General features: G+C 47.4%; 1 protein-coding gene across 1 annotated transcript in view; it reads right to left on the bottom strand.

Annotated features, from left to right (window-relative positions):
- Positions 1-10,974: 10,974 nt before the first annotated feature.
- LOC135824199 (uncharacterized) overlaps positions 10,975-20,383 on the bottom strand; it is a 10,608-nt gene continuing 1,199 nt past the window's right edge. The window contains exons 2-6 of the mRNA XM_065336930.1: positions 19,109-19,235; positions 14,501-14,682; positions 13,021-13,206; positions 12,344-12,503; positions 10,975-11,599 (exon numbers count right to left, since the gene is read on the bottom strand). Of these exons, the coding sequence (XP_065193002.1) occupies positions 11,493-11,599; positions 12,344-12,503; positions 13,021-13,206; positions 14,501-14,682; positions 19,109-19,235 (762 nt within the window). The 3' untranslated portion in view covers positions 10,975-11,492. The remainder of the gene's footprint in view (positions 11,600-12,343; positions 12,504-13,020; positions 13,207-14,500; positions 14,683-19,108; positions 19,236-20,383) is intronic.

Below are 20,383 nucleotides of genomic sequence, written 5' to 3'. Positions count from 1 at the left end.
AAATTAGTTGATTTTAATACAGTAATCGGATTTTCTGGCCTTTTTGTAGTAATACATGTACATTGACCTGTTGAGCCAATGACGACGCCGAATGCATGGTTGCCTGTGGAGCACATTACATAACTTTACAGTCTCCTAAAATACGTATCCTGTCCGACGGCAAAAGAGGCTGCAGATTTAGTTTTTCTGCGCGTCGACGGGATGTCTGTCCTGACGTTTCCTGGGACCGGCGCTGACTCTGCCGATCACGGGCATTCTGGACTCGACGGGTTGTCTGTCCTGACGATTCCGGGGACCGGCTTAGACTCTGCCGATCACGGGCGTTCTGGACTCGACGGGATCTCTCTTCCGACGTTTCCTGTGACCGGCGCTGAATCGCTCGTTCACGCTTATTTTGGAGACGACGGGATCTCTCTTCAAAAGTATGTTTATGCTCACGCATCCTATCACCTATTCGGCGTCTATTCTAATTTAATTTCCTCCTCGTCTCCCTATTTCTTTCCAAATCTCCCTCTACATCAGGAAGTCGTACACATAATACGACGAATATTGACGAATATTGGTACGGTACGGGACAGATACAGGAGCCGGTACATATTGTGGACAGCTGTTATGTACAATCCTGTAGAGCCTTTGTAGTCACAGATACGGGACAGATACGGGACAGATACGGGACAGATACGGGATAGCTCCAGGCGTGACACAAACAAACAAACACACAAACAAACACCAAATTAAAGCTGTGTGGACCCTGGCTAGCGCCAGACGTTACTGAAGTAACGTCTTCTGCATAGCTACGGGAATAAATGGAGTTACAGTTACTCAGCCTTTCATTTCCGAGTTTGTTATTATTATCACTTCTCACGGTGGCTGTTGGCCAATAAGAGAGATGCAAGTTAATAATGGTGATTATATGAGGCTATGAGGTTACATTACATGAAAATATGGTGCTACTGGTAGTTCAAGAGTTGATCGCTAGGGACTGTGCAGAATAGGAGTCAGCACATTCCACCTAGTTGGGGCTGCACTGGAGATTAGAGCAAGAGCATATGCTAGATTCGATGTGTTTGTGTATAATCAAGACAATAATTGCCACAGCAAAGCATTTCGTTCTTCCTTCAGCAGAGTGAAACACCGATTGCATACACTCACTTGATTGGATGCAAGCGGTGTACGCTAGCACGGTCTGTTTTGCCTGAATGTGTGTGTGGGTGGGTGGGCGGGGCAAATTAATCATTTAAAATTGTATTATTATTCCCGTAGCTATGCAAAAGACGTTACTTCAGTAACGTCTGGCGCTAGCCAGGGTCCACACAGCTTTAATTTGGTGTTTGTTTGTTTGTTTGTTTGTGTCACGGCTGGAGCTATCCCGTATCTGTCCCGTATCTGTCCCGTATCTGTGACTACAAAGGCTCTACAGGATTGTACATAACAGCTGTCCACAATATTAGCGGGCTCCTGTATCTGTCCCGTACCGTACCAATATTCGTCGTATTATGTATACGACTCCCTGATGTAGAGGGAGATTTGGAAAGAAATAGGGAGACTTAGGCTGTGTTTACATGAAGCGTTTCAACCCGGGTTGAGTTCGACCCGGGTCAGATTTCAACCCGCCATGTGCACAAAGTGAATGGCGCGTTTACATGACGCATTGCGCTTGAAATTTCGCCCCGGGTTGATTTCAACCCTCCCCCCAAGGGGAGGGTTGAAATCAACCCGGGTCAAGAAAATCGTACAAACGTACTTCTGTGCGTATCTCGCGCCAGGTTTGAACGGCACTGCAGATGCAAATTTCGCGCGAACGGATTCACGTGACCATACAGGACTGTAGAAGTGGACTTTTGGCGGCATATCAGTATTTGACCCGGGTCAACTGTCTTCATGTAAACGCTCACCTCTTTTGTTTGTCGTACAGACTTTCAACCCGGGCTGAACTCGACCCGGGTTGAAATTTCTCATGTAAACACAGCCAAAGAGGAAATTAAATTAGAATAGACGCCGATTAGGTGATAGGATGCGTCAGCATAAACATACTTTGGAAGAGAGATCCCGTCGTCTCCAAAATAAGCGTGAACGAGCGATTCAGTGCCGGTCACAGGAAACGTCGGAAGAGAGATCCCGTCGACTCCAGAACGCCCGTGATCGGTAGAGTCCGGCGGTACCAGGCAACGTCAGGACAGACATCCCTTTGAGTCCAGAACGCCCGTGATCGGCAGAGTCTAAGCCGATCCCAGGAAACGTCAGGACAGACATCTCGTCGAGTCCAGAACGCCCGTGATCGGCAGAGTCAGCGCCGGTCCCAGTAAACGTCAGGACAGACATCCCGTCGACGTGCAGAAAAACTAAATCTGCAGCCTCTTTTGCCGTCGAACAGAATACGTATTTATATAGGAGACTGTAAATTTATGTAATGTCCAAATTTCGACGTGAGCAGCAGGTCACTCGCGTTGATTTTTCGACGTGCGAGCCAAATAACGCGAGCTGAACTTTCGCGTCGCAGACATCCCGTCGACGCGCAGAAAAACTAAATCTGCAGCCTCTTTTGCCGTCGGACAGGATACGTATTTTAGGAGACTGTAAAGTTATGTGATGTGCTCCACAGGCAACCATGCATTCGGCGTCGTCCTTGGCTCAACAGGTCAATGTACATGTATTACTACAAAAAGGCCAGAAAATCCGATCACTGTATTAAAATCAACTAATGTTCGCTGGCGATTTAATTTCGCTGATTTCGCCGCTTGGTACCAACCGGCCAAAGTAAATCGCAGGCCAACGTTTGTCATATAGGCAAATGATGCATGATTGAGCAATGGATGCATGTGAGAGCAAAAATACCGATCGATTTCAAATTTGACGTGAAACTGCGCGTCACGTCGGAAATAACGTGCATCTTAACCTCTCTAATAGAGAGGTTTCTATTTCTCATCGGCCAAAATTTGTAGATTTACAATATAAGGAGATAAAAAGAAAAGAAGGAGCAAAACAAAAGTAGATGATTATTAGAGAAATAACAATCCGCAATAAATTCTGCAAATACTTTTGCCTAACTCATAAGCAAACCGATTGAAACGTTTTCGCAATACAGTGATGTGGCCAACCAACGAAAAAGACATAGTAGTAGTAGTAGTATTTATTATTTTACTAGGGCAATCCCCACAGACTGTGAGTCTTTTTACAGGGTACCCTAGGTAAGTGCGTGAAATAGAGCTGAATTAAGAAAGCCGTAAGTGCGTGAAATAGAGTAAAGAAAAAAGAAAACGATGGCTGCATACTGTGCCATTATGTGTTGCAAAAGAGGCTGCGAAGAGTACTGTTGAACATTGCAAAGGAGGCTGCCTGGCGGCATGCTGCTGGAAGCGAATTCCACCTGTCAGCAGCCAGGTAAGGCAAAGCATAGAAACCGTACCGTGACGAAGCATTAGGCAGGGCTAAAGCCAGGGCGGACTGTCCCCTGGTCAAGGCATTGGTATGGTTGCTATTTGATCTAAGTACAAAAAGCTCGGCAAGTAGAGGGCTGCGGCGGCCATGCACACATTTATAGACAAGGCAAAATATCTTTAGGTTATAACGGATGGCGACAGGAATAATTTTGTGGCGTTGACAAATGGTGGCGGTTGGGTGGCATGGTGGGTAGCCAAATGTTATCCTGAGGCTACGTTTGAAGCATCGAATGAGTGTGTTGTATAGGGTTGCTGATATCGTGTGAACGTAGCAGTTGCTGGCGTACTCCATGGTGGATTGGATAATGCTTAGGTAAAAGGAACGTTGTGCCTGGGTGGTGATGTGATGTCGTATTCTGCGGAATGCGGCCAGCTTACGGTTGACGTCAGCAACAACTTTCCCGACCTGCTCCTTGAAGGCAAGGTGCTGGTCGACTAGCACTCCAAGGTAACGGACACACTGGGAAGGGGATACTGGGAAGTTACCACAGATGACAGTGAAGGTAGGTGGAAATGGGGTTGTCTTCCGGCGGACGATTAATAGTTGAGTTTTGTCGGGGTTCAGTAGGAGGCCCAGTTCCGTGAGGTGTGATTTAACCGCATCGAAGCTCTCTGATAGTCGGTCCTGTATCGTGTTGATGCAGCTGCTCGATGTGTAGAGTCCTATATCGTCGGCGTAGAGTATGTTAGATGTGTGAGTTGGTGTGACGTCTGTTACGTGTCTTGTGTAGATTGTGAAAAGAACGGGGCCCAGGACAGAGCCTTGAGGTACCCCTCGACTACAGGTCACGGAGTCGCCGGATGTTTTTGTGGAGGGGTTCGTCACTGTCTGTCGACGAGCGCTTAGATAGGAGGCGAACCAAGACAGTGCTGTGCCACAAATACCGCAGGAGTAGAGCTCGTTGATGAGTGGCTGGTGCTTGACCCGGTCGAACGCCTTGCTCATATCCAAGAATAACACTCCGGTGTTCTGACCGTCATCCAAGCGTTGTTGCCACTTTGATATAGCCAGTGAAAGTGCATCCTCTGTGGAATGATCAGAGCGGTAGGCGAACTGTTGGGGAGGAAGAATGTTGAGCTCTGGGTGGGTGTTGATATAGCGCTGCAGTTGATGAAGGACGATCTTTTCTAGAAGCTTGGATACGATGGGGAGTAGAGATATGGGGCGATAGTTAGAGGGACATTCTGGATTGCCTTTCTTGAAGAGGGGGAATACAGACGCTACTTTATATATGTCTGGAAAGGAACCGAGGGAGAGTGATTCGTTGAAAATGAGACAGAGGGGACCGGCTAGTTCTTCTGCACAGATCTTCAGAGGAAGGGGTGGGAGTTCGTCGGATCCGGTGGATTTGAAAGGGGAGATCTTCTTGAGGAGCTTGCAGACTTCAGTGGTAGTGACAGGGGTGAAATTTGCGAAACTGGTGAGCTGTCGGGGGCCTTGGGGGATTTGCAGGGAAGGGGGTCGCTCTGGGTCAGAGACGACCGATCCAAAGAAGTTGGTGAGGCTGGAAACGTCGGCTTTGAGAGGTGTTGGAGTGGTGTTCCGACCAAGGAGTTTGTTGAGCAGTTTCCATTGGCGGCGAGGATCATTTCGGCAGTCTGAGAACTCCCTTACTAAATATTGATTCTTTAGGCGTTTGTTAAGCAGCGTGCCTTCTCTTCTTGCTGCACGGTACAGTTGCAAGAGCTGGGTGTCAGTTGGGTTTCTCATAACCGCGCGGTGAAGATGTTTGCGACGGTGGAAGAGATTTGTTAGCGCTGGTGTACACCACGGGGATGGCTTAGGTTTCCGTGATTTCTGACTGCGACAGGGCCGTAGTGGACACAGCGTGTTTACGGCCAACAGGACGCTGTCGCGAAACGCTGATGCTGATTCATCCAGCGATTCGAAGGTGCCGCTCGTCGATTCGGCCACATTCTTTGCGATTTCTGTTTTCAGCATATCAGGGCTGATTGAAGACAGAGGTGGTCGGCGGATATGTCGTATCCCTGTAGTTGCGGGTGATGAAGCTCTACCAGGGGCGCTGTAGGAGAAAGTTACAAGGTGATGATCACTGACGTCTACTACGGGATGTACAGCTTGGTTCCAGATGAAAGCTCTGGAACTGCCTGGCGCACGACCTAGCAACTGTTGATCGACCAGTACAACGTCTAGACATGATTGGCTGGGGAATCGTGTGGGAGAGGAGATTATGTTCTCAAGGTGAAGTGAGCTGCAGAACTCTTTGAAATGGTGAAGGTGGGATGTGGGTGGTGTTCGCAGTGTGTCACAGTTTAGGTCACCCAGAACAATCATCGGTGCATGTGGGTTGTAGAGATGATCGGCGGTATCTGTAAGAAGCTGCCAAAAGCCCACAGTGTTGTTTGGGGGCCTGTAGACACAGGTCAGTGTAAGCTGGTCAGTTTTTGTGGTCTGCACCACAATGCACAAGACTTCAAGCTGGTTTGGATTTGGGAAGGTGATGGCAGTGACAGTGAGTGAGTGCCTGACATAAAAACATATTCCTCCACCTTGCTGGCTAGTCCTGTCAGATCTAAGTATAGAGTAGCCAGGTATTGCAACTAGGGCATCGCTTATAGTGTCATTGAGCCAAGTTTCAGTAATGGCTAATACATCTAGGTTAAAATTATGCAAAACGTGGCGGACTTCTTCAACTTTGTTCCTGAGGCTGCAAATGTTGAGGGTTCCTACATTAAGGCTAGTGTGGGGTAACTTACAAGTGTTTGATGGAGGAGGAGGGGAGAGTGATGGCTGCACGCCTGTGGCTGTAGACCGGTTAGAAGCTGCCCTTGCGTCTGCGGATCCGCTTGAGGAGGTTTTCGACCTCTTTCGCACTGACTTCGTTAGCCCACGTGACCTGTGGGTCTGTGTCGTTGTTCTGGCATTCCGAGGTGGCACTGTTACCTGGGCGAAAGGAGTTCTTTCCCCTCTTCACTGGAGTAAAGCCATCGTCTTCAGTGTCCGGTGATGGGTGTGTGGTTTTCCCCCTGGAGGTGGCCAGAGCAGTTGTCGGCGTGACTGGGGTGCAGGCGACTGTGTTGGCGGCTGGCGACGCTACTGGCTTCGCTGGGGTCAAGCTTGTGTGCGGTACTGCGGCTGCGACCACCTCAGTGCTGGCAGGTGGTGCGCGTGCGGTTGGACTTTGCAGGGCTTGACTGTACGTGTTTGGTGGTGGTACCTCAGTGCTGGCAGGTGGTGCGCGTGCGGTTGGACTTTGCAGGGCTTGACTGTACGTGTTTGGTGGTGGTACAGCTACAACTACCTCCGTGCTGGCAGACGGGCCTTGACTGCACGCCTCCCCAGCTGGTGGCGGTGTGCATGTCGTGGATGTCTCAACCAGGGAGTCGTAAAATACCGGGAGGCGACACGAGATGCACAACCGCGTCGGATGATTGCCTCAGCTCGGGCACGAGTGCTGAGACCTCACGCGCTGCATGGCGAGGGACTTCCCATGAGGTCAAAGCGGCGCAGGTCATGCAAAAGGACGCGTTCGCTGTTTGGTCCAACAAATTTGAAAACTCAATAAAATTATCCTGCACACAACGAATCCAGTGTCAGCAGTTCGTTTTGTTTTTCTAAGTAATAATACTTTGTGCCTTGGCCTTCGAAGTAAAGGATGATGGAGCTTGACAGAGATGACTGCCAAAGTGATGAGTCCACCGTGGAAGATGTAGATGACGCCACGTATTCACTTGGTGACCTGAGTTGTGGGGATGTTCAGCTGTGGGCTACAGGTGAGATTCTTTCGTTTGCATGTTTTTGTCTCTTCCTTGTGGACACGAATATATAATCTGTAGCATACCTAAGTGCCCGAACTGACCCGATAAATTAGGTGGTCGACACCATCCTTTTCATCCTAGTCTGCCCACGATGCATTGTCTGTTCACTGTGACAGGATATTTATTGAAGTCCTGAAAATTTACGTGTATACCTAGTATGTATCATCACCGTAGATGATGTAAACCTCCATCCTCAAACCATACTTTGTCTATGTGCAGATCGATGTAAGAGTGGTAGTGCCATCATGGTGTACAGGCCTATGGAAGGTGCAGTGATCCATGGAATTTGCAAACTGCTGACAATGAGACAGGCGAGTGTTACTGAGGCGACGGAGTCATTCCTGCATGTTATTACGACACGGTTACACAAGGCATCAGGTACTGCAAATCTGCTACGCCAGGAAGTGTGCCAGCTGAAGGCATGCAAGGGTGCTGATATTTCGCAAGCATGGCAACAAATGCTGTCCGTCATCGCAACAGCTATTCCCGAAGTGAAAATCAATTGTGAAGGTCAGTGCGTTTTGCATGCACGTTGGAAAAAAATTGGCTTCTGACTAGGTATGCAGACTAGGTATGCAAACGCTGGCTTTTGAATACTAGTACAGTCTCTGCAACCACCAGTCCTTATATGTTGTCTTTTTCTTTTCTCTTCTTCAGATTTGGAAGTTACATCTGCAGTGCTAGCGAATCTGATAAGCTACCTGCATGCCACGGCTGCCGCTGCTATCAGGAAAGCGTCAATAGCACCATCCAAAGCTGCTGAAGCCATCCCCGAACCGGTGATTGACAATTTGTCTCACCTTGCTGAAAAGTACCATGGTGGTTGGTGCTTGGTGGCCGTGCGGCGTGAGCTGGAAGGAGCAAGGTGTCGCAACGACAACTTGCTGCAGCTTATACCTTTATTTGGCAAGGATGCCGTGACAAGCCTTCAGCCTTGTTTGGAGAATTTTGGAGCCATTCTCCAAACTTTTGAGCATCAAGCGTTGCCCAGAAATGACCAACCGCTCCGTGACCATGGCTATGCAGCACCCATAGCTGCAACACAGCATGAAGAGCAGAAGCATACGTTTGTACTTGTGCCTGCTGCATGCTCCTTGTTTCACCAGCTTAATTTAATAACCCATTCCCAGTTCCCCAGCATGCTCAACACACACAAGCAACACGCTCTGTATAAGACAAAATACGACACAGATAAAAACAACTGAACCAGTGATATGTGAATTTTGCGCTTGTGTGTGCACGAGCATGCATGTGTGTGTGTGTGTGTGTGTGTGTGTGTGAGTGTGTGTGTGTGTGTGTGTGTGTGTGTGTGTGTGTGTGTGTGTGTGTGTGTGTGTGTGTGTGTGTATGTCTTCGTGCGGTAGTTGGTAGTAGCGGCAGCCGTGAGAGGAATTGTTTCCCATGATAAGCCAGATCCATAGCTGCTGGAGATGGCTCTCTCGAACGTGGTCCCGCTCGTCGTTCTATATTGTCGGCCCCGTAAGGGGACACGTGACCGTAATGGCAGTGTTTACCAGGACCAGGACCAGGTGTGTATGTATGTGTGCTTGTGTGTATGCTACTGTGATAAGCGGTACAAGCAGTATACAGGATATTGACGGGTATTCACCTTGAGTGCATTCGCCGATAGTGTGACTTTCGTCGCAGAGAACTTTGCTCAGTCGGTGAGGCGACTCGGCCTTACGTTTCCTGAAGGCAATGTGTTCAGAACAGTTATGAACAGCTATGAACAGTTAAGAAATGACAAATATTGTTTGCAGTTCATGGGCCATATAAATGTGAAACACTTTGAATGCAGAAGAATGAGGATAGTGGCATCAAATACTGCATGGATTCTGTTTGATATGCTACTTTTTTTTCCCTTCCATGGAAAGGTGAGTACATCGTCGAACTTCATCTCGAAACTTCACACAAACCTAGAATGGAACTTGGACAACATGAAGGGGCCATGGGCATGGTGTGTTTAGTGGAGAACTATTCCGAAAACAGGGTGTCATTCGCATTGACTCAATTCAAATTTGAGTACATTTCGTGAATAACTTACCTTGACATTCCGTCGTCTCCAAAGCAGTGAACTTCCAAAAAAAAATTAAAAGCCACGGCTCAACCTAAGGTAATGCGTGGTACGTATCAGAAACAACCAGCTTTCGCTCTGGAGATCCAGAATAGCCTCGAAGCATATAGCAAAAACAATTGAGAAAAAGAAGATGACGACGACGTTTCAATCACGCTTCAAATTTCGCGGGTCGAGTGCGGCAATCCTCGGATCGTGAAATGTGTGGCGTGTCGCCTCCCGGTATTTTACGACTCCCTGGTCTCAACTACCTCCGTGCTGCCAGACGGGCCTTGACTGCACGCCTCCCCAGCTGGTGGTGGTGGGGCTCGCCCTGTACGGGGTGGTGCACGTGCGTTTATGCCCTTATTTGGGCATTGTGCTGCGAGGTGGTCAGGGTTGTTGCACACATTGCAAGTACGCACCTGGCCATCGTAGCGTACGCGTACAGTCAGCCCGCCCTGGGTTTTTATGACGGACGGGATGTGGGTGCCTTTGTTTAGCTGGAAGGTCAAATGTCGTATACCCGTAGCAACTCTCAAGCCAGATTTCGTGACAATGTGCCCATGCCGTACTCCCTGCGTGCCTGCGCATGTCCCGTACCCCGCCAAACAGACAATGAGATCTTGGTCAGAGACCCAGATTGGTGCATCCAAGACTCTGATTTCAACCAGGGGTTCCGTGAAAAAATGGACAAGAATGGCGGTTCCGTCCAACTCAATGCCGTGATCTGCCATGGCCATCGCACTCTCGTTGGACAGGAAAGTTACAATGCATCGACTATTTGCACTTATCTGTACCGATAGGAGGTCATCATAGCCGGAGGCCGCGATCGCCTCAGCCACATCCAAGATTTTGATGTTCCGGGGGCAGACAAACTTCACGGAGTTCTGCTTCAGCTGTTCAGCAGGCACATCTTTCCAGACCGGAAACGTTTCCTCGTTGTTCATTTCTTGATTCCTGATAGACTGGACTTATGACATATGAAATTGGCAGGCAAAACGATTAAGGAAAAAACACACTACAGAGGAGCGTCAAAAACTGCATCCGACTTGTAAACGTGTGGAGTAGTTTGATGACATTCCCATCAGTCTTATAACATGTACGATGAGCTAGGCAAAAAAGCATAAAAGCATAGCGCAGGGCCCTGAGCTTCCAAGCTCTCTCGTTATGAATGATGAGAAGCAAGAAAAGGAAATTCATTGAATGAAAAGTACAATAACATCCTAGGGCTTTAAAGTGATGACGGCAAAACGGCCAGGGAGTAGTAAGTTCACGACAGATTTCTACTTTTGGATCCACTAAGGTGTGACTTTGCTATTGCCTACAGTGTGTGGGTGCATTGCAACCTACTCATGTCGTATGCAGGTGGGACGTTTTCTTCGCCACCAGTTGTCACCCCACCCCCATTTGCCAACCCAGTCAATTTCACCAGCTATATCGCCTTGCTGTAAGTAAGACCGCTTTAAATGTGCTCGGATCCATACAAAAACTGGATCCATGTGGATCCAGTTTTTGATTTTTTGAAATTGTTGCTATGCCATGACGTAACACTTTCAGGCCCTATTCATATTACGTCAGACAAGGCATGTAAGGCATGTAAGTACTTCGAAGTAGATACATTTTAAATGGTAGAGATGAGGTGGCAGTTGTGACGGCAGACGTGACGGCTGTTGCACACAGTAACCACCAGTACTCGCATTAGCAGCACACAAAATCTGAGATGCAATCACATTACTAAGCATGGCTTAATAAGCATAGCCGAATCGCATTCCCGCAGCTAGTAGCAATGTACATGTACTGCAGTACATTTAAATCTATTAAAGAATTGGACAGCTATACGCTACCAAGGTGAAGTTTACCTAAACGCCAATTAAAAGGGAAATCAAATGTAAAGGAAGTGCCAACTCCTCCATTAAAATGATCAATTCCGGCAATGGGAACAATATGACCCATGTGAGTCATCTCTCAAAGTGAATGTCAACAAAAATCGCATTACCTCCTATCGGTTTAAAACAGCAGTACGACAAGGACGAGTAGTTATGATTCTACTAAAATCATTGCCTTAGGTTCTGCAGACAAGTAATCCACTGTAAAATCATTCTGGTCGGGAGAATGGAGTTAACCTATTGGCAGTGTAGTTATAAAAAATGAAAGTTCAGCCATCAACAGTCAGAAGCAATTGCTTCATGAGAAAATAAAGACTTTGAACTGAATCGTTAAGCGTCCATGTCTGCCGCTGTCGGTTTTGACATCACACTCATCTCTTTTGGCTCCCATTGTTTGCCTGGGTTAAATCGCTTGGAGCTTCGTCCCTCGCCAGTTCCTGTGGTGAGGAGAGAGTTTTAAAAGCAAGACGGCGTAAGAACAGAAAAATGTCAATTTGTGCGGAAACTAGGCAACAGATGTTGTTGCTGATGGGATGGCGGTTTGAATACACCTCCGCAGTACCCATGAGAGAGAGAGAGAGAGAGAGAGAGAGAGAGAGAGAGAGAGAGAGAGAGAGAGAGAGAGAGAGAGAGAGAGAGAGAGAGAGAGAGAGAGAGAGAGAGAGAGAGAGAGAGAGAGAGAGAGAGAGAGAGAGAGAGAGAGAGAGAGAGAGAGAGAGAGAGAGAGAGAGAGAGAGAGAGAGAGAGAGAGAGAGAGAGAGAGACAGACAGACAGCGAGAGAGAGACAGACAGCAAGAGAGAGAGACAGAGAGAGACACAGAGAGACAGAGACAGAGACAGAGACAGAAAGAGAGAGAGAGAGAGAGAGAGAGAGAGAGAGAGAGAGAGAGAGAGAGAGAGCGAGAGAGAGAAACAGACAGACCGACAGACAGACAGACCGGCAGGCAGGCAGGCAGACTGACATATTGGGACAGAGAGATAGGGAGATATAAAGAGAAAAGGCTTAAAAAACAGACCAACACCCGTACAGACAGATATACACAAACGCACGAGTTTGCATGCAGACAGAAACGTTTGGCCATCTACTGGGGTATGAGGCTCACACACAAACCAACACATCAATCGATAGACAGACAAGAGAAGACGAAACAGAAACCACAACTGTTCCATTTAAACTCACCGTAAGAGGTTGCCGGCGTGCTGGTCGTGGGAATTTCCTGTGCACCCGGTCCTTGACCGGCCTCCATCTGGTCAAGGTAGTACGGACGGTGCAGGTACGTGTTTCGGAATGCAAACCAAATGTTTATTGCCCATGCTACCGCCGAGATGAACTGAAATGCCTGCAGAAGAAGACCACGGAGAGAGCGGATGCACAGTGAACTGAATGTTGCGGTAAGAGCAACATTCCAGGGGTCATAATCCCCAAAGCGTGAAACTCCAGTATACGCTCGCGATGGCGGAACTTCACAACACGTGACAAACCCGAACAGATAATATACACTCTTTGTATGATTGGTACAGGGTTGTGCGCAGCCAAACCATGTAATGTGTTATAGTTCTGGTGTCGCAGCATCGTATAGAGACATAAAGCAGCAACTTTTTGGAGCTGTGTACTCTTTACTTTCATGGTGCTCGCGATTCCGTGTTCAAATCATGCAGCACTACCTTGGCAGTGTGCGAGGGTGCTCCAGAGTCGACTCTGGCTATGCCTATACCAGAGTCTCCCTGGGCAGGCAGAAAACTTTGGAGAAAGCCAAAACCGGAGCTCAGAAAGTGTAACCTACTGCCAAAGAGCACAAAACACACATACACACACACACACACACACACACACACACACAACAGGAAGTATCTTACCCCTGCTGCATAGAGTGCCCTGAACCGTGGCAGAGACTTGTAACACTTCATTTCAGTCGGACAGGTTCCGATCACTACGTCCAGATTCGCGGAGATATTTGATATGAGAGTGTCGGATACTTGCCAGACGAACATACTGGCTGAGACGACAAGCATCAGTGTCATGAATGATGTCGCTACCAACTCCTGTATTGGAACAGTACAGTGTACAGAAATACAGTGAGAACGGATAAGACAAAATTTCGCTTTTGAAGTTCTAATATTTGTAACTTTATTGCATAAATCACTGTCCATAAATTGTGTATAAATATGGATAAGAAGAACTCTCCGTAGTGCAGACAAATGCCATCAGTCCCTTGGTGTTAGTTCTTTTTAATAAAGACATTTAACGTATAGACGATCAGGAAAATAAAAGTCACGACGCATGTCGAAGTTGGTCAGATTGACCATCTGCCATCCGCAGGGGACCCTGGCTTCACCAGAAATGCTTACGAAACAAAATTAGGACCGGTATGCCATGGCAAAATGTATGGAGAAGCAGATCTAAAACCCAGATTTTTTAGATTTAAAGTGGGTTTTGATCCTCAATTCAGCCCAAATCCAACTTTCAAAAGGCAGCGGGACTGTTTCCGATGAATGAACTGTAGTCACTAGAGAGGTTCTGCACAACGAAAGTTCGAACGAAGTGTCGCGACAGGCCTTGCGAAAGTGTGTACGAATTTTCGCACGAACTTTGTGTTCTGCACATTTTCGTAGTTTGCACGCGCCAAGTGCACGTACGACATGACCCAATCTCAAGAAACTTCCTACGAAAGTTCATTTCGCGTTCCCTGCAAGTTTCGCGTCCAAAGTTGCGAAAGTTCGTGCGAAGTTTCTCATTTCGTGACGTAGAGCGAAAGTTCGTACACATTTTCGTTTTGCAGAACCTCTCTACTGTGTTCATTGTGTGCATGTCACACGCCATTGGCATAGCCCCGTGGAGAGGACCCCCACCCCCACCCCCCCCCCCCCCCCCCCCCCGATGCAGCTTTTCATTGGTCTGGCAATACCATGGCTGGATGACCCGACTAATCGGTGATGACTGGAACAATCGATAGGTTCCGGGTGGGGGGGGGGGGGGGAGGGCATCTTCACACGTCAACAGATGTTGTCTAAATGAAATATTTAGGAAATATGTCTACGTGTGACTTGTTTTAATGGGGCATCATTTAGATACAGTATTTTCCGGAGTATAAGCCCCTCCCCCCCCCCCCCCTTGCCACGAAACACAGACATCTACCCGATTTATCACCGTAAGTTGAGTCAACTCACTTGAGTATACGTGAGCCGCACCCCGCCTTTTTTTAGGGTGAATTTCGAGTGTTCAAAGTGGTGCTAGTACTGCGGAAAATACGGTATACACCATAATTATATCTTTCGTGTAATGAGGTACACACATTTTGGCAGGATAATAAAATAATAAGTGACAGTAGTTACTTACTGCTGGTGGCACCCTTTGTGACTTTGGATGTTCCCCGAGAGCAGCGTAGAGAACTAGCCGTATCACCGATATCACAATGCAGATTATGCCGGTAGCCAGGAGAAGCTGAGACGTCGATATCACACTGCTGTCGACGAAGACAGTGTAATTATCGGGTGGCGCATCTTTCCCCAGGTAATACCCTAGAGAGGACGGCAACAGAGAAGGAAACAACGATTTACTCATCTATCTTGCAAGGTTTGGGGGAACAAAAGTTTGAACCCTCCACCTCTCCACACTGCGCTCTGCACCCACACTCACAACACCATACTCCATAGGGAGAAAGTTCGTTCTTGGATAGATGCTCCATATTCTCCAGCATTTCTAAGGATGTTCACACTCCACCAGTGATCTAGCCAAAGCCGGCTCAGCCAGCAGAAAGCCGGCTGGGAGGGTGACCTGCCGGCTGAGACAGCTCCAAGGGTAAATTTGGCCGGCTGCAGTCACCCCCATGTAGACTGTAGTGCACTGCACTAGCACTTGAGTCGAGATGGTGGAGTACAACCCATATCCTAGGCATAGGTATGTACAGTACAGTACGTAGCACTGGCTACTCAGGCTCAGTGCTTGCTCTTCACTCAAGCTCAAATGCACTTGAGTATGCACTTGAGTACGTCAGTAAAATGTAACAGGTTGGGTCATGGTTCCCTGCTTCTGGTGGTGTACACGGCTGTGGCTAGGCTGGGTCTTGTGAGATGACCAATGTACACTGCATGCAGACATGACCTTGGTGAACACAGTCATGATCCATGCTCATGTAGCTGTTTGCTTCCTTTGTCATATTTTGTTTATTTTAATACCTATAATCACATTGTCACAACTGCCTGATGAATGCCCATAATTGGACGAAGCGAAAGGAGATGCAAGCTGCAATGAAAGATTTGTAGTGGTGTGTGTGTGTGTGTGTGTGTGTGTGTGTGTGTGTGTGTCTGTGTGGATATGTGACTGATGGCGGGGGTCTGGGGGCACAGCCCCCAGAACGATGCATTTTAACTGGAACGTTGGCCGGCTGGCAAAAAACCGGGCTAGACCTCTGCTCCACTGTAGCCACAGTTCATGTTTCACACAGTTATACACCACTACGCAAAAAACGGTCTCTTGGCTACAAATTCTTCCAAAAATAACGAGAGAGCTAGGAAGCTCAGGGCCCTACGCTATGCTTTTTTGCCTTGATGACCTAGACAAAAAAAAGCATAGGGATGTTATAAATTCTTTAAAAAAATCCTTTTTTTAAGACATAACCTGGGATTCGAACCCGCACTATCGCGCGCCCTGCATGCATCCCCCGATACACATCGCATACATACTAATTCTTCCAAGTTGTTTCACATTGTGATCTTGCATTTGAAAGCCCTATTTGAATATGCATTGTGGCCAGCCGTCTTTGATAGCACAGTACGGTAGGGGATAGGTACGGGACAGGTACGATCGAGGGTAATACGACACCGTCTCCCGTACCGTACCGTACCATCAAACACAGCTGGCCACATACAGCTGCCCGCAATATTTAAATAGGGCTTTCAAACGCAAGATAATAACGTGAAGCAACTTGGAAGAATGGGTATGAATGCGAAGTGTATGGGGAATGCATGTAGGGCGATAGTGCGGGTTCGAATCCCAGAATATGCCTGAAAAAAATAGGAGAATTGAAAAATTTATAACATCTTATGCTTTTTTGCCGTCAGATACGGATAGCGCCAGGCGTGACACAAACAAACAAACAAACACACAAACACACAAATACCAAACGAGAGAGCTTGGAAGCTCAGGGCCCTGCGCTATGTTTTGTTGCCTAGCTCCTCGTGCATGTTGTTAGAACTGATGGAAATGCTTTTTCCTTTGATTAGCTACATCATTGTATTGCAAAAACGTTTCAATGAGATACTGAAGTAACGTTTTCTGCATAGCTATGGGACCGGCGCTGACTCTGCCGATCACGGGCGTTCTGGAGTCGACGGGATGTCTGTCCTGACGTTTCCTGGGACCGGCGCTGACTCTGCCGATCACGGAAGTTTATCTTCTTCTTATTATTATACTGACGGCAACTAACATCCATTCTGATTGCATTTACTCGTCTCCCTACTTCGTATTTCTTTCCAGGAAATCTCCCCATACACCATGGAGTCGTTTACATAATATGACTCCCTGCTATACATCTACATGACTGTATAAACGTTATAATTATGATGCTATCCGCCTACATGCGATTCCTGGGCTGGTCGGCAGGCGGCCCAGCCAGCCTGCTAGTGGGATCTCGGCCTCGCACACAAATCCACACAAAATGTTACTGCACTGAATGCATTCCCCCGATACACTTCGCATATATACCCATTATCTTGTTGGTACCGTACTCTTGATGGTACGGGCCAGGTACGGGATAGCGCCAGGCATGTCGATGGCACAAACAAACAAAAATATTGTGGCCAGCTGTCTTTGCTGGTACGGTACAGTACGGGACAGATACGGGATAGCGCCAGGCGTGACACAAACAAACAAACACACAAATACCAAATTAAAGCTGTGTGGACCCTGGCTAGCGCCAGACGTTACTGAAGTAACGTCTTCTGCATAGCTACGGGAACGAGAGAGCTTGGAAGCTCATGGCCCTACGCTATGCTTTTCTGCTTTTTTGCCTAGCTCATCGTACATGTTATAAGAACTGATGGAATTGTCTTTTTCCGTTCATTGGCCACATCACTGTATTGCAAAAACGTTTCAATCGGTTTGAATATTATGAGTTAGGCAAAAGTATTTGCAGAATTTATTGCGGATTGTTGTTTCTCTAATAATCATCTAATTTTGTTTTGCTCCTTCTTTAATTTTTATCTCCTTATATTGTAAATCAACAAATTTTGGCCGATGAGAAATAGAAACCTCTCGATTAGAGAGGTTAAGATGCACGTTATTTCCGACGTGACGCGCAGTTTCACGTCAAATTTGAAATCGATCGGTATTTTTGCTCTCACATGCATCCATTGCTCAATCATGCATCATTTTCCTATATGACAAACTTTGGCCTGCGATTTACTTTGGCCGGTTGGTACCAAGCGGCGAAATCAGCGAAATTAAATCGCCAGCGAACATTAGTTGATTTTAATACAGGAATCGGATTTTCTGGTCTTTTTGTAGTAATACATGTACATAATCATTGACCTGTTGAGCCAATGACGACGCCGAATGCATGGTTGCCTGTGGAGCACATTACATAACTTTACAGTCTCCTAAAATACGTATCCTGTCCGACGGCAAAAGAGGCTGCAGATTTAGTTTTTCTGCGCGTCGACGGGATGTCTGCGACGCGAAAGTTCAGCTCGCGTTATTTGGCTCGCACGTCGAAAAAATCAACGCGAGTGACCTGCTGCTCACGTCGAAATTTGGACATTACATAACTTTACAGTCTCCTATATAACGTATCCTGTTCAACGGCAAAAGAGGCTGCAGATTTTGTTTTTCTGCGCGTCGACGGGATGTCTGTCCTGACGTTTACTGGGACCGGCGCTGACTCTGCCGATCACGGCGTTCTGGACTCGACGGGATGTCTGTCCTGACGTTTCCTGGGACCGGCTTAGACTCTGCCGATCACGGGCGTTCTGGACTCAACGGGATGTCTGTCCTGACGTTGCCTGGTACCGCCGGACTCTACCGACCACGGGCGTTCTGGAGTCGACGGGATCTCTCTTCCGACGTTTCCTGTGACCGGCACTGAATCGCTCGTTCACGCTTATTTTGGAGACGACGGGATCTCTCTTCCAAAGTATGTTTATGCTGACGCATCCTATCACCTTATCGGCGTCTATTCTAATTTAATTTCCTCCTCGTCTCCCTATTTCTTTCCAAATCCCACTCTACATCAGGGAGTCGTATGCATAATACGACGAATATTGGTACGGTACGGGACAGATACAGGAGCCCGCAAATATTGTGGACAGCTGTTATGTACAATCCTGTAGAGCCTTTGTAGTCACAGATACGGGACAGATACGGGACAGATACGGGATAGCGCCAGGCGTGACACAAACAAACAAACAAACACACAAACAAACAAATACCAAATTAAAGCTGTGTGGACCCTGGCTAGCGCCAGACGTTACTGAAGTAACGTCTTCTGCATAGCTACGGGAATTAAAGCTGTGGGGACCCTGGCTAGCGCCAGACGTTACTGAAGTAACGTCTTCTGCATAGCTACGGGAATTAAATCCAACTTTTCGGGCCTGGCCACCTTCAGGAATAATTTGAGTAGTGGTGTATAACGGTGTGAAATATTCTCCAGGAGGCGGAGAGATCAAATTATTTTCAAATGGCGGAGTTTGTCGCTACTTCAGAGGATTGGGAGAAGTTCAAATGCACCGGATCAGTCGTGGAAGTGAACTGTCCGAAAAAGAGAAAAAATAATAATGCCAAGACCAGCCGGACTCGAACCCGGGACTTTGTTTGTCATCAGCGCTATGTTTGCAGCATGAGTCACTAGTGTAAGTGCGGTGCTGTGCCCGCAAGTCCGTGACTTCGCCAAAGCATCTCAACTGATGACGCATTCGCACAGCCTCTATAAATTGGGAATATGTGTCTTACCGATAAGGTCGTGGAAGGGGTATTTGATCTTGACCTCGTAGCGGATATCCATGTCACTAACGCCAGGCTGTGCTGTGGCTTTGTCTGTAGATGCCGTCAGTGCAAGGATCACGATCAATGCAAGCAGCTGCCAAGCAAAACAATGGGAGATTGCGAGGGAATTGGTTACTAGCAAGCTGAATGGATGAAGTTTGAAAGAGTTGCTCAGTGACTTTAGTACCTCCTCAAAAATATTCTGTAGATAATCTACGTCACTCTGCATCACTCTACATCATGCACTGTACATCACACACTGTACATCACACACTGTATAACACACACTACTACTAGTCTCTAGTCTCTACATCACACACTCTCCACTCTACATCACACACTCTCCACTCTACATCACACACTCTCCACTCTACATCACACACTCTCCACTCTACATCACACACTCTCCACTCTACATCACACACTCTCCACTCTACATCACACACTCCCCACTCTACATCACACACTCTCCACTCTACATCACACACTCTCCACTCTACATCACACACTCTCCACTCTACATCACACACTCTCCACTCTACATCACACACTCTCCACTCTACATCACACACTCTCCACTCTACATCACACACTCTCCACTCTACATCACACACTCTCCACTCTACATCTCACACTCTCCACTCTACATCACACACTCTAGTCTCTACATCTCACACTCTCCACTCTACATCTCACACTCTCCACTCTACATATCACACTCTCCACTCTACATCACGCACTAAACATGTATATCACACACTCTACATCACTCATTCTACATCATGCACTCTACATCGTGATATTACACTATATGATGTACAGTAAAAAAAGGGCGTTTGCCAAATGACAACCACTCTATTCAGTTGCTATTCACACTCGGCACATGCGCTGGATGAAAAATTCTTTATTTGTGATGTCGAAAAATTATGACTGTTCGGGCCAGTCAACCATCGTCAGACCCCATCCAGCGCATGCGCCGAGTGTGAATAGCAACTGAATAGACTGAGCGATTGTCAGTTGACAAACCCCCTTTTCTTTTCAATGCAGTTGCATGTCTACCACTTTCTTAAAATGTTGTAGAGTGCAGACTATACAACCATGCCAAGACCGTCATTCATTTCATCTACACGAGAGACAACAGTGTCCCTGGTTCAATGACTGCGTGTAAAAGGACCTGTAACATGCAGTAACCTGTTTTCTCCAGACCCTGTACCAAGCGGAATCATGTAATTGCAAGACACA

This window comes from Sycon ciliatum, chromosome 9 (assembly GCF_964019385.1).
Source record: "Sycon ciliatum chromosome 9, ocSycCili1.1, whole genome shotgun sequence".
Classification (NCBI taxonomy): Eukaryota; Metazoa; Porifera; class Calcarea; order Leucosolenida; family Sycettidae; genus Sycon; species Sycon ciliatum.
Note: the sequence above shows the minus strand (reverse complement) of the source record. Positions and strands in the feature narration are given on the sequence as shown.